At 37.9% G+C, this 13,756-nt stretch overlaps 1 protein-coding gene across 1 annotated transcript in view; it reads right to left on the reverse strand.

Annotated features, from left to right (window-relative positions):
- The window catches only part of TTLL6 (tubulin tyrosine ligase like 6), a 60,361-nt gene that overhangs the window by 21,906 nt on the left and 24,699 nt on the right, over window positions 1-13,756 (reverse strand). Inside the window, 1 exon segment of the mRNA XM_044675114.1 lies at window positions 12,808-12,893. Coding sequence (XP_044531049.1) covers window positions 12,808-12,893 — 86 coding nt within the window.

Below are 13,756 nucleotides of genomic sequence, written 5' to 3' on the forward strand. Positions count from 1 at the left end.
TTTCTTTCTTTCTTTCTTTCTTTCTTTCTTTCTTTCTTTCTTTCTTTCTTTCTTTCTTTCTTTCTTTCTTTCTTTCTTTCTTTCTTTCTTTCTTTCATTAATGTAGGGAGCATTGGGGCAGGGCAGGTCAGGGGTTGAATTTCTCTTGCCAGGGAAGATCAGCAAGTATTCTGAGTTTTAGAGAGTTAGTTGTGTGGATTCCTGAGATGTTAAGGGACTTGCCCATATCATGTCTTTCAGTCTTCTCTTCATTGGCTCTTTCCCTCCCATAGATCCTTCTCAACAATCACAAGTCTCCTCATTCTAAAAAAAAAAGGAAGAAAAAAGCCAGTTATTGTCCTACATCTTTCCAAATGTCCCCCATCCCCTTCCTCATTAACTTTTTCCTCAGTTCTTCCCACCCCATACCCCAACCTAACTGTTTCCCTGAACAGGTAGATCTCCAAGGATCATCAAGTCCAGCTGTCTGCATAGCCCTTCTCCCTTCACTTCACAGATCCCATGTAACAATTCAGTCTTTTTAGTTTTCTAACCATGCTTCATTTTTATATGCCTTTGTAAAGTAATTCTCCAAGGGCAATCCTTGGTCAGATTTTCTTTTTTTTCTTTTTTCTCTTTTCCGTTCTCTTTCCTCTCTTCTTTCTTCTTGTTTTCTTCTCCTTTCTTCTCTTCTCCTTTGGCAACTACATTAATTCCCTTGGATCTAACTCCCACTTCAATGCAGATGCTTCCCAAATTGATGTGTCCTATCCTTGACTCTTCTCTTTTAAAAAAAAAAATCCTTACCTTCTGTCTTAGCACCAATATTGTGTTCTTTCTCATAAGTCCCTCAGAATTGTCCTGGATCATTGCATTGCTATTAGTAGCAAAGTCCATTACATTTGATTGTTCCACAATGTTTCAGTTACTGTGTACAATGTTCTCCTGGTTCTGCTCATTTCACTCTGCATCAGTTCATGGAGGTCTTTCCGACTCATATAGAAATTAAACAGTTCATTATTCCTTATAGCACAATAGTATTCCATCACCATCATATACCACAATTTGTCCATCCAGTCTCCAATCAAGGGACATCCCCATATTTTCCAATTTTTGGCCACCACAAAGAGTGCAGCTATGAATATTTTTGTACAACCCTTTTTTATTATCTTTGGGGTATAGACCTAGTAGTGGTATTGCTCGTTCAAAGGTTATGCATTCTTTTAAATCCCTTTGGGCATAATTCCAGATTGCCTTCCAGAATGGTTGGTACATTTCACAACTCCACCAGCAATGTATTAATGTTCCAATTTTGCACATCCCCTTCAACATTTATTATTTTCCTTTACTGTCATATTGGCCAATCTGCTAGGTGTGAAATGGTAACTCAGAGTTGTTTTGATTTGCATTTCCCTAATCAGGAGGAATTTAGAACACTTTTTCATGTGATTATTGATAATTTTGATTTCTTTATCTGAAAACTGCCTATTCATATCCCTTGACTATTTGTCAATTGGGCAATGACTTGATTCTTGTACGTTTAACTTAGTTCCTTATATATTTGAGAAATTAGACCTTTGTCAGAGATTTTTGTTAAAAATTTTTTTCCCAGTTTGTTGCTTCCCTTCTAATTTTGGTTGCACTGGTTTTGTTTTTACAAAACCTTTTTAATTTAATATAATCAAAATTATTTATTTTGCGGGGCAGCTGGGTAGCTCAGTGGATTGAGAGCTAAGCCTAGAGACGGGAGGTCCTAGGTTCAAATCTGGCCTCAGACACTTCCCAGCTGTGTGAACCCTGGGCAAGTCACTTGAACCCCCATTGCCCATCCTTACCACTCTTCCACCAAGGAACCAATATACAGAAGTTAAGGGTTAAAAAAATTATTTATTTTGCATCCTGTAATGTTCTCTATCTCTTGTTTGGTCTTAAGTTCTTTTCTTTCTCATAGAACAGGTATACTATTCTGTGTTCACCTAATTTACTTATGATTTCCCTTTTTTTATTTAAGTCATTTACTCATTTTGAATTTATCTTGGTATAGGGTATGAGATGTTGATCTAAACCCAGTTTTTCCAATTCTCTTTTCCAATTTTCCCAGCAGTTTTTGTCAGATAATGGTTCTTGTCCCAAAAGCTGGGATCTTTGGGTTTATTGAACACTAGCTTGCTGAGATAATTTACCCCAAGTCTATTCCATTGATCCACCCTTCTGTCTCTTAGCCACTACCATATTGTTTTGACGATCATGTATATAGTACAGTTTTAAGATGTGGTACTGCTAGGCCACCCTCCTTCACATTTTTTCCATTAGTTCCCTTGATATTCTTGACCTTTTTTTTTACCAGATGAACTTTATTTTCTAATTTTGTAAAAAAAATTTTTTTTGTAGTTTTGATAGGTTTGCCATTGAATAAATAAATTAGTTTAGATAGAATTGTCATTTTTATATTAGCTCATCCTATCCATGAGCAATTGGTGTTTTTCCAATTGTTCAGATCTAGTTTTATTTGTGTAAAAAGTGTTTTGTAGTTGTGTTCATATAATTTCCAAGTTTGTCTTGGCAAATAGATTCCCAAATATTTTATATTGTCTAGAATGATTTTAAATGAAGTTTCTTCTTCTAACTCTTGCTGCTGAGTTTTGTTGGAAATATATAGAAATGCTGATGATTTATGTGGGTTTATTTTGTACCCCACAACTTTGCTAAAGTTGTTAATTATTTCCACTAGCTTTTTAGTTGATTTTCTAGGATTCTCTAAGTATACCATCATATCATCTGCAAAGAATAGTTTAGTTTGCCTACTTTGATCCCTTCAATTTCTTTTTCTTCTCTAATTGCTACTGCTAGCATTTTTAGTACAATATTGAATAGTAGAGGTATCCTTGCTTCACTCCTGGTCTTAGTAGGAAGGCTTCTAACTTGTCCCCATTGCAGATGATACTTGCTTGCTGGTGGTTTTAAATATATACTGTCTATTATTTTAAAGTAATTCTCTTTTATTTCTATACTTTCTAGTGTTTTCAATAGGAATGGATGTTGTATTTTGTCAAAGGCTTTTTCAGCATCTATTGAGATAAGCATGTGATTTCTATTAGTTTGGTTGTTGATATGGTCAATTATGCAGATGAGTATTTTGTCAAATAGTTGACAAAATAAATATTTTGATATGTTGTCTTCTCATTGTCATTCTCTTCAATGAAACCAGTCATTGTTTCTTTGATTTGTTCTTTAATCCACCAGTTTTGGAGAATTAGATTATTTAGTTTCCAATTAATTTTTAAGTTGCCTCTTTATGACCCCCTTACTAATTATAATTTTTATTGCATCATGATCTGAAAAAGTTGCATTTATTATTTCTGCTTTTCTGAAGATGTTTTTATGTTTGCAGTGTTTTTATGCCCTAGGACATGATCAGTCTTTGTATATGTACCATGTACTGCTGAAAAGAAGGTATATTCCTTTTTATCCCTATTCACTTTTCTCCAGATATCTACCTCTAATTTTTCTAAAATTTCATTCACTTCTCTTACTTCTTATTTATTTTTTGGTTTAACTTATCTGGATCTGAAAGAGGAAGGTTGAGGTCTCCCATTAATATAGCTTTACTATCTATTTCCTCCTTACACTCCAAGAGTTGTTTCTCTTTTAAATATCTGGATGCTATACCATTTGATGGCACATATGTTGAATACTGATATTTCTTCCTTATTTATATTGCCTTTTGTCAGGATATAATTACCTTCCTTATCTATTTTAATCAGATCTATTTTTGGTTTAGCTTTGTCAAAGGTCATGATTGCTACTCCTGTCTTCTTTTTCTCATTTGATGCCCAATAAATTTTACTTCAGCCTCTTACCTTTACTCTGTGTGTGTCTATCTGCCTCATGTGTGTTTCTTGTAAAAAACATATGGTGGGATTTTGGTTTTTAATCCACTTTGCTAACCACTTCTGTTTTATGGGTGAGATCAATCCATTCATATTCACAGTTATGATACAATCTGTGTATTCCCCATCATTTTGATTTCCTCTTTTAATCCTGCTCTTTCTCCTTTCACTCTTTCCCTTCATACCAGTGTTTTGCTTTTAATCAATCCCCCTTCCTCTCTCCCTTATTTTACTCCCCTTCCCACCACCTCCCTTCTTATTCCCCTCCTACTTCTCTTAAGGCTCTTTTAATCACCCCCCAACTTTTCCCTCCCTTATATTATTTCCCTCCCCATGCCCTCATTTCTTATTCTCCTTTTATAGGGTAAAATAGGATTCTATACCCCAATAAATCTGGCTATTCTCCCCTCTTTGAACTGATTCCAATTAAAGTAAGGTTTAAGTATTACCAGTCACCAACCCTCATCCTCCCTTTCTTATTCTCTCCCCTACCATGTGCCTCTATATGTGGTTTTACCCCATTTTACCTCTTCCTTTGCATCTCTCTTGGTATAATCCTTTTTCCCCCTAATTTTTTTACATATCTGCCTATGTATACTTCTTCTACTATGATAATGATAACAGTTTTTAAGAGTTACAGATAGCCTTTTTACATATAGGAATATAATCAATTTGACCTTATTGAAGCCCTTAAATTTTTTCTCTTTCTTATTTTCTTTTTTATGGTTCTCTTGAATTTTGTATTTGGACATCAAATTTTCTGTTTAATTCTGGTCTTTTATTCAGGAATGCTTGGAAATCTTCTGTTTTATTAAATGCCCATGCATTTTCCTGAAAGTATATAGTCAGTTTTGATGGGTAGATGATACTTGGTTGTAGTTCTTTTGCCTTCTGGAATGTCATATTCCAAGCCTTGTAGTCCTTCAGTGTGGAAGCTGCCAAATTTCGTGTAATTCTAACTGGGGCTCCATTATATCTGAATTGTTTCTTTCTGGCCACTTACAATATTTTCTCCTTGACCTGGAAACTCTTGAACTTGGTTATAACATTCCTGGGAGTTGTCATTTGGGGATTTATTGAAGGAGGTGGTCTGTGGATTCTTTTAATGTCTATTTTGCCCTCTTGTTCAAGAATACCAGGCAGTCTTCTTGGATAATTTCTTGTAATGTGATGTCTAGCCTTTTTTTTTTGTCATGACTTTCAGGTAGTCTAATAATTCTCAGATTGTCTCTCCTGGATGTGTTTTCCAGATTAGTGGTTTTTTCAATGAGAAATTTCATATTTGTCTATTTTTTCATTCTTTTGATTTTATTTCTTGATATCTCATGAACTCATTAGCTTCTCCTAGCCCAATTTCTAGTCTTTAAAGGCTGATTTTCATCCATGATCTGATCTTTTGATTCTCCTTTTTGACTTGGTCTATTCTGCTTTTCATGACACTCTTTTCCATCATTGGACTTCTTTGCCAATTCTGGTTTTTAATATGCTTATTACTTCATTTGATTTCTGTGTCTTTCTTTCCATTTGGTCAATTTTGCCTTTTAAGCTGCTATTTTTCTTTTTGCATTACTTTCATTTCTTTTACCAGTTTTTTTCTATCTTACTTGGTTCTCGAACTCCTTTTTGAGCTCCTCCAGAGCTTGCAACCAGTTTCCATTTTTTTGGAGAGCTTGCCTTTGTTTGTTTCTCACCCTTTCCAATTGCTTCTGTTTTTTGCTCTTTTTCTCTGTAGAAATTTTCCAGGGTCAAGCTCTTTCTTTGCTGCTGTTTACTCATTTTCCCACAGGAGGACTGGTAGTCCTGCAGGTTACTGGTCATTTCTATCTTAGCCTCTGGCTCTCAGGGTTTTTCTTAGAGTTCTGAACCTCACCTCCAGGGCCTGCATTGCTTTTTTTGGTTGTAGCATGCTTCATAGTGTTTTGCCCTGATGCTATCTTCACTGCTGCTGCTGCTGCTGCTGCTATAGAAGCCAAAGCGAGGCCAGTGCTATTGAAATTTGAATCTCATTGTCAGGGCCTCGCACCTCCAGGGGTAGGTCTGTGGTACTTTTTTGTAAGTCTAGCCTGCCTCCCAGAATCCCAAGATTGTCCAGCTCCTGGGTAGGTCTGTGGTACTTTTTTGTAAGTCTAGCCTGCCTCCCAGAATCCCAAGATTGTCCAGCTCCTGGCTCTGCATCTGGCACAGTAATTAGATGGGGTGGTTGGCCTGCTCTTTTCCTTGTGCAGTTTTCCCCTTTATATCATGGAAATCCACTCTCTCTGACTATTTTTCATGTTGTGTTCAGTGGGAGAGCCCCCTCGCTCTTCCTGCTTTGACTTCTGTCATTTTGAGACACCTTTTTTTAAAAACATTTATTAATATTCATTTTTAACATGGTTACATGATTCACGCTCCTACTTTCCCCTTCACCGCCTGCTCTCCCCCCACCCATGGCCAATGCACATTCCCACTGGTTTTAACATGTGTCATTGATCAAGACCTATTTCCAAATTGTTGATAGTTGCATTGGTGTGGTAGTTTCAAGTCTACATCCCCAATCATGTCCACCTCAACCCATGTGTTCGAGCAGTTGTTTTTCTTATATGTTTCCTCTCCTGCAGTCCTTCCTCTGAATGTGGGGAGCGTTCTTTACCATAAATCCCTCAGAACTGTCCTGTATCATTGCTTTCTGCTGGTACAGAAGTCCATTACATTCGATTTTACCATAGTATATCAGTCTCTCTGTACAATGTTCTTCTGGCTCTGCTCCTTTCACTCTGCATATTTAGTATATTAGGTATATACTGTTTATTATTTTTAGGAAAGGTCCTTCTATTCCTATACTTTCCAGTGTTTTCAATAGGAATGGATGCTGTATTTTGTCAAAGGCTTTTTCAGCATCTATTGAGATAATCATGTGATTTTTGTTTGTTAGATTGTTGATATGGTCAATTATGTGGATGATTTTCCTAATGTTGAACCATCCTTGCATTCCTGGTATAAATCCCACCTGATCATGGTGGATGATCTTCTTAATTACTTGCTGGAGTCTCTTTGCTAGTATTCTATTTAAGATTTTTGCATCTATGTTCATTAGGGAGATTGGTCTATAGTTTTCTTTCTCTGTTTTTGATTTCCCCTCTATCACTTTTTCTTGTAGGTGTACAGATTTTTCATCATAAGTTCTTCAGAATCATCTTGGATCATAGTATTGATCAGTCACAACCATTGATTGCTGTTAATATGAACAATGTTCTCCTGGTTCTGCTCACTTCACTTTGTACCAGTTCATATAAGTCTTCTCAGGTTTTACTGAAACCATCCTTCTCATCATTTTTTATAGCACAATTGTATTCCATCACAATCATATACTACAACTTGTTCAGCCATTCCCCAATTGATAGACAATTCTGCATTTTCTAATTCTTTGCTACCCCAAAAAGAACTGTTATAAATGTTCAACTGAAGAACTCTTGAATGCAGATTAGATCATATTGTTTTTATCATTTCCTTGCTTTTTTTTTCTGGCAACATGGTTAATTCAGAAATATCTTTTGAATGGCTTAAAAAAAATAAAAGGATAGGACTGAAAGAGAAACCAACAGAGAATTTTATAAGATAAGGAAGAAAAGCAAAAGTAAATGAACATAGTGTATGTTGGTGACAACCGGGAGACCAGACTGACTGAGGTATAAGGGATCTGTAGTAGAAAATAAGGTAAAATGTATAGAATGAGGCTAGACCATGGTAGATGAGGCAGGGGAATTCAGATTCAATGCAATTGGCAAAAAGGGAGCCAATGTAAGTTATTCTTTTTTTTAAATTTTTTTAAACTCTTACCTTCCGTCTTAGAATCAAAACTGTGTATTGGTTCCAAGGCAGAAGAGTGGTAAGGGCTAGTCAATGGGGGTTAAGTGACTTGCCCAGGATCACACAACTAGGAAGTGTCTGAGGCCAAATTTGAACCTAGTTCCCATCTCTAGGCCTGGCTCTCAATCCACTGAGCTACCCAGCTGTCTCCTCAATGTAGGTTATTCTTGAGAAGAGAAGTAACAACAAAAAGAGTTTTTAAAAGAAGATTAATTATGCAGTGAAAAAGAGTAAATGGGAATGGAATTAGGTATGTAGCACAGGCACTACATACAGTATAAAGCACTGTGCTAAGCAATTTGCAAATATTATCTAATTTGATCCTCACAAGAACCCTCTCTGAGATAGATGCTATTATTATCTCCATTTTACAGTTGAGAAAACTGAGGCAAGACAGGGGTCAAGTGAACTGGCTATAGTTCAGCCAGCTAGGAAGTGTCTAATACTGGATCTAAACTCAAAAATTTCCTCCCTCCAAATCCAGCAATTTACTATGACATTTTGCTACCTCTGGGATAGATAATATCATATAACTAAGTGTAGTGCCTTATATAGTTCTAAAAATACTTTCATATATTATTTTATTAAGGTCATAGATTTGGAGCTGGAAGGGACTTAGAAGTTATCTTGATCAACTCCCCCATTTTTTTTCAGATGAAACTAAAGCCCAGAGAAGTTAATCAACTTGCCCATTGCACAGGTGGTAAGTGGAAAAAGAGAGATGATCTCAAATCTACATTGCCTTCTTGATTACTCATAACAATCCTATGTGATAGGTGTAGCAACTACTATAGTAATTCTGAAGAAAAGGAAAGACTTGGAAAGCTTAAGAAAGAAGAGAATGTTAGAGCAAAGTTGGAGACATAATGAGGAATGGCAGGCGCCTGGGTGATGGCCCTAGGAAAAAAGGAGGAGGCAAGTCTGGAACACATTTCAAAGTAAAAATGAAAGGACTTAAAAACCAATTAGACTCTGAGGGATTTATAGAAAAGAACGCTACCCACATTCAGAGGAAGAACTACAGGAGAGGAAACATATAAGAAAAACAAATGCTTGAACACATGGGTTGAGGTGGACATGATTGGGGATGTGGACTCGAAACTACCACACCAATGCAACTACCAACAATTTGGAAATTGGTCTTGAACAAGGACACATGTTAAAACCAGTGGAAATGTGAGTCGGCTATGGGTGGGGGGAGAGCGGGGGTGAAGGGGAAAGTAGGAGGTTGAATCATGTAATCATGTTAAAAATGAATATTAATGATTTAAAAAAAATAAAAAAACCAATTAGAAAGGAAGAGTCAAGGGGCGGGGGGGGGGGGGGGGGAGGCGCTAAAACTGTAAAGACTGAAAGAGGGTTGGTATCAATACAGCAAGGAAGTTATTATTCAGTCGTATCCAAGACTCTCTGATCCCATCTGGGCTTTTCTTAGCAAATCAGATACTGGAGTGGTTTGCCATTTTCTTCTCTACCTCCACCTTGCAAAAGATGAAATGGGTCTTGCCCAGGATCACACAACTAGTAAATGTCTGAGGCCAGATTTGAACTCATGAAAATGAGTCTTTCTGATTCCAAGCCCAGTGTTCTATCCTGTGCCACTTTGCTGCCCTTAGGGGGAAAAAAGTAGTTGGAATAATTTCAGTTTGAGTCATGTTGATCTTGAGGTAATGATAAAATATCTTGTAAGCAGCTGAAAACACGGGACTAGGGATCTCCACTGAGAATGTCAGAGCTTGAGTTATCAATTTGGGATTTGTCCGTAGAGAAGTAATAATGGAAGCCTCTAAAAAATTTTACCTTTTTTTCTTTTGTATCTCCAGTGCCTAACATGGTAAGTGCTTTAAAAATGCTTAATGGGTTGAATTAAATTCATTTAGGAAGACTATATATGAAGAAAAGAGCAGAGAACCAAGAACAGTACTCAAGGTTAGTGAGAGAGGAGGTTATGGAAAAAAAGAAAACAATTATGTTGCCCTCCTTATAGCCACCACCCCACACCCTCACCTTTGTCCTTCACCACTTGAGATTCTCTCTGTCATCACGGGAGTTTATTGCTGGAGCTTCAGCTTCTTTCTCTCTCTCTCATAATGAAGCCTCAGGGAGATCAGAAACCCATGAGGGAGCTGATCATGGGATCACAAATTCTGAGCTGGAAGAGACCTACAAGCTCCAGTTCCTTTATTTTATGATGATGAAACTGATGCCCTGAGAGGATAATTGATTTGAGCTAAGTCATCCTGCTAATAAGTTGCAGAGCTCAAATTTGAACCCAGGTCCTTCAGTGTCTGCTTTTTCTTTTCATTTTAACCACAAGTATTTATTGATGGATAGGAGAGTATAATTTTAATGGAACAGTAAGACACAACTATGGATTAAAACCATTTGACAAAGAGCTAAAGGGAGAGAATTTTTTAAAAGAACTTTATATAAAAGCCATGAAGCTTCTTAATGAGATTTCTCTAAGAGATCAAATCTGACATTTTCCCCCTTCTTTATCAAATCCCTATATTATATTATACTGTCTCATCAGTAAGGCAGACTCATGTTTCACAGAAGTCCCTGGTAATTTACACTTCCTCTGCCCATTCTGGCCCAGTCCCTTCACTTAGCTTTTCAACTGATACTCCCAATTCAGGATGGGTCAGTGAGGTACCTTCCCAGAGAATCACATGCACACCTTGACCTGATGAAAATAAGCAAGCAAGAAATGATCCAGGAAATGGTCTGACCAGGATACAAAAAGGAACCAATTTGGGGCAGGCTTGGAGTTGGGAGCACTTAGGTTTCAAATGTGGCCTCAGACACTTCCTAGCTGTATGACCCTGGGCAAGTCACTTAACCCCAATTGCCTAGCCCTTGCCACTCTTCTGTCTTGGAAATGATACTAAGGCAGAAAATCAGGGTTTTAAAAAAACGAACCAACTTGTGGAACAGTTAAGATAGGAAGCCACTTCATTCAAGGACATTTCACCTAAGCCAGCTTGGGCAGAAAAGCTGGTCTGGTTCTTTGAAAGGGCTACAAAAATCCACCTCAAAATGGGCTATCAGCACCAGATCCTTTGCTTCTGAAGAATCTGCTATCTTGCATATGACGAGCTGGGAAGCTAGTTAACCAGGAGGTCGACCTTGCAATGTAGTTTTTAACAGTGCATCTTGAGGGGCAGCTATGGAGGACGGTAAATGGTGCTCCAGCCTTGGAGCTGAAGGACCTGGATTTAGATCTGGCCTCTGAGACTTCCTATTTGTCTGAGCCTGGGCAAGTCACTTCACCCTGTTTGCCCACCCCCTTACTACTCTTCCGTCTTAGAACCAATATACTTAGTATTGCCTCTAAGACAGAAGGCAAAGGTTTTTTTTTTTGAAAAATGCATCCTGAGAAATCTTGGTGTCTTCGTCTAAGTCTTATCATCAAAAAGCAAAGAACAGTTTATGGTAAGTAGCTGTTGATTGGTTCTGGTCCACTCACATTTTTGCTTCACTCATCTCTTCAAAGAGCCAAGAAGACAGCAATCTCCTCAATTCACTACACCCCATGGTCTATGAGCAGGACTAGAGTCAGCTTCTGGTGGCATCAAACTGGCAATTGTACATCCTCCCTCACTTTTCTACTTAACCCAAGGCTTGAAAGAGGAAGTGGGGCAGAGGGGAAAGATTGGTGTAGCATTTAAACTGGAGAAATAAAAAAGTCAGATGGCTGTAGGAAGTGAGAAAGGGAGAAGGGAAATCCTGGACTCCTGTTAGAAAAGGGCAGTCTGGGCCCTTCCTGAATCTCATCCCACACCTACTTCAACTTCTCAGTATTGACCTCTGATGGAGTAACTTTCCATTTTAGTTATCCTTAAAGCAGGGATTCTGGACATGGGCTCTGTAAGCTTCTCCAGGCTGCCAGAGGGGTCTCATACAAAAAAAGGTCAAGAACCTCTGCTTTAGATCAATGCCAACTAGACACTGTCATTCAAATTCGTGCAACTTTCTTTCTGCTTTGAAGCCAGACTACTATGCTTTAAGCCCTCAGCCTGGTCAGGATTGATAGTTAGTATCCATTCTAAAGAAGAAAGCAAATGGTTTTTTTTAAATAAATAAAATATTCAATGAGTGAAATAAGTAGAATTATTAGAAAGAATATATACAATGATTACAAAATTTAAATGAAGAGAACATTAAAAGGAAACTGAATTCTGTATTCCTTCTTCCTAAGACACAGTCAGAAAAGAAGTGTCCAATGATTGGGGATGTAGACTCGAAACTACCGCACCAATGCAACTATCAACAATATGGAAATAGGTCTTGAACAAAGACACATATTAAAACCAGTGGAAATGTGCATCGGCCATGGGTGGAGGGAGTGCGGGGTGGTGAAGGGGAAAGTAGGAGCATGAATCATGTAACCATGTAAAAAATGAATATTAATAAATGTTTAAAAAAAAAGAAAAGAAGTGTCCAGTTTTGGTTCCATTCATATACTCTTCTCATCTCCCTTTTCTTTGTATGCTCTCAGAAGAATGCTGGCATACCAGGGCACCGTTATTCAAGAAGACATCCCTACATATTAGTGAAGGGTCACTGGCTTAACTGTGCCACAGAAAACCACAGGCCAAGGAGAAAAGTGCCTGGCATGATGTTTCAAGTTATCAGACAATCAATAAATATTTCTTGCTTTGGGGGAAAAAAAAAGAAAAAAGGAAAGAAGAGAAAGGAAAAAATTAAGAAGGAAAAAAGGAAGGAAGGAAGGAAGGAAGGAAGGAAGGAAGGAAGGAAGGAAGGAAGGAAGGAAGGAAGGAAGGAATGGAGAAGGGCCAGCTGTAACAAGTACACTTTTTATATTCTACTGGCAGAATATTTCAGTGTTTATCTCTCCCTCTCCCAACCTACCAGGGTTTATGATCTGGCCTCCTTTCAATGATTAACAACCTATGGGCACAGGAGACACTGTTCCAGGTCCGGAGGGCAAAAAGAAATATTTCCTGGACCTGTGTGACCTAGAGGTTGGGAACACCCTTGGGCCTGGGCAAAGTCTATATAGAATCATAGGGAATAGCCAGCTTCTGGCAAGGAGATGGGATGGAAAAGGAAATATTTAGCTTACCTCTTGCTGCCAGAGTTTCCATCTCGTACAAAATTAGAACTGTGTTTGTTAATAGAATAGTTAGTCAAATGCATACAGATATTCTCCTAGAAAGACAATGAGTTCATGAAGTCAGAATGGAAAATTCAACAAAATTCAATTCTATTTAATAATCATTTAGTAATTATTAGTTTTATTTTTATTCATTATTATATATTGTAGCCCTTGTTGTGTGCCAGCACTGGGTTAGGGTTTGAGGGTGCAAAAATTTAAACAGTCCCTGCCTTTGATGAGCTTATATTCTTCTTGGGGATGGAGGTAGAGATAACAGTTTAAAAATATAATATATTCACTGGCAGTAATGCAGTGACCCAGGACAATTCTGAGGGATTTATAGAAAAGACGCTACCCACATTCAGAGGAAGAGCTGCAGGAGTGGAAACACAGAAGAGGGGCAACTGCTTGAACACATGGGTTGAGGCAGACATGATTGGGGATGTAGTCTGGAAACTACCACACCAATGCAACTATCAACAATTTGGAAATAGGTCTTGATCAATGACGCATGTTAAAACCAGTGGAAATGCGCAGCAGCTATGGGGGGGGGCAGGAGTCGGAGGGTGAAAGGGAAAGTAAGAGCATGAATCATGTAACCATGTTAACTTTTCTAAAAAAATAAATATAATATATTCAAAGGAAATACAAAGGGGCAACTAGGTGGTACAGTGGATAGAGTGCCAGGTCTGGAGTTGGGAGGACCTGGTTCAAGTATGGCCTCAGACACTTCCCGGTTGTATGACCCTGGAAAAGTCACTTAACTCTGTTGGTAGTCCTTGCCCTTCTGCCTTAAGAGTTGTTACTAGGACAGAAAGTTGGAAAGGAAAGGAAAGGAAAGGAAAGGAAAGGAAAGGAAAGGAAAGGAAAGGAAAGGAAAGGAAAGGAAAGGAAAGGAAAGGAAAGGAAAGGAAAG

The sequence above is a fragment of the Gracilinanus agilis genome, chromosome 4 (genome assembly GCF_016433145.1).
Source record: "Gracilinanus agilis isolate LMUSP501 chromosome 4, AgileGrace, whole genome shotgun sequence".
NCBI classification, from domain to species: domain Eukaryota; kingdom Metazoa; phylum Chordata; class Mammalia; order Didelphimorphia; family Didelphidae; genus Gracilinanus; species Gracilinanus agilis.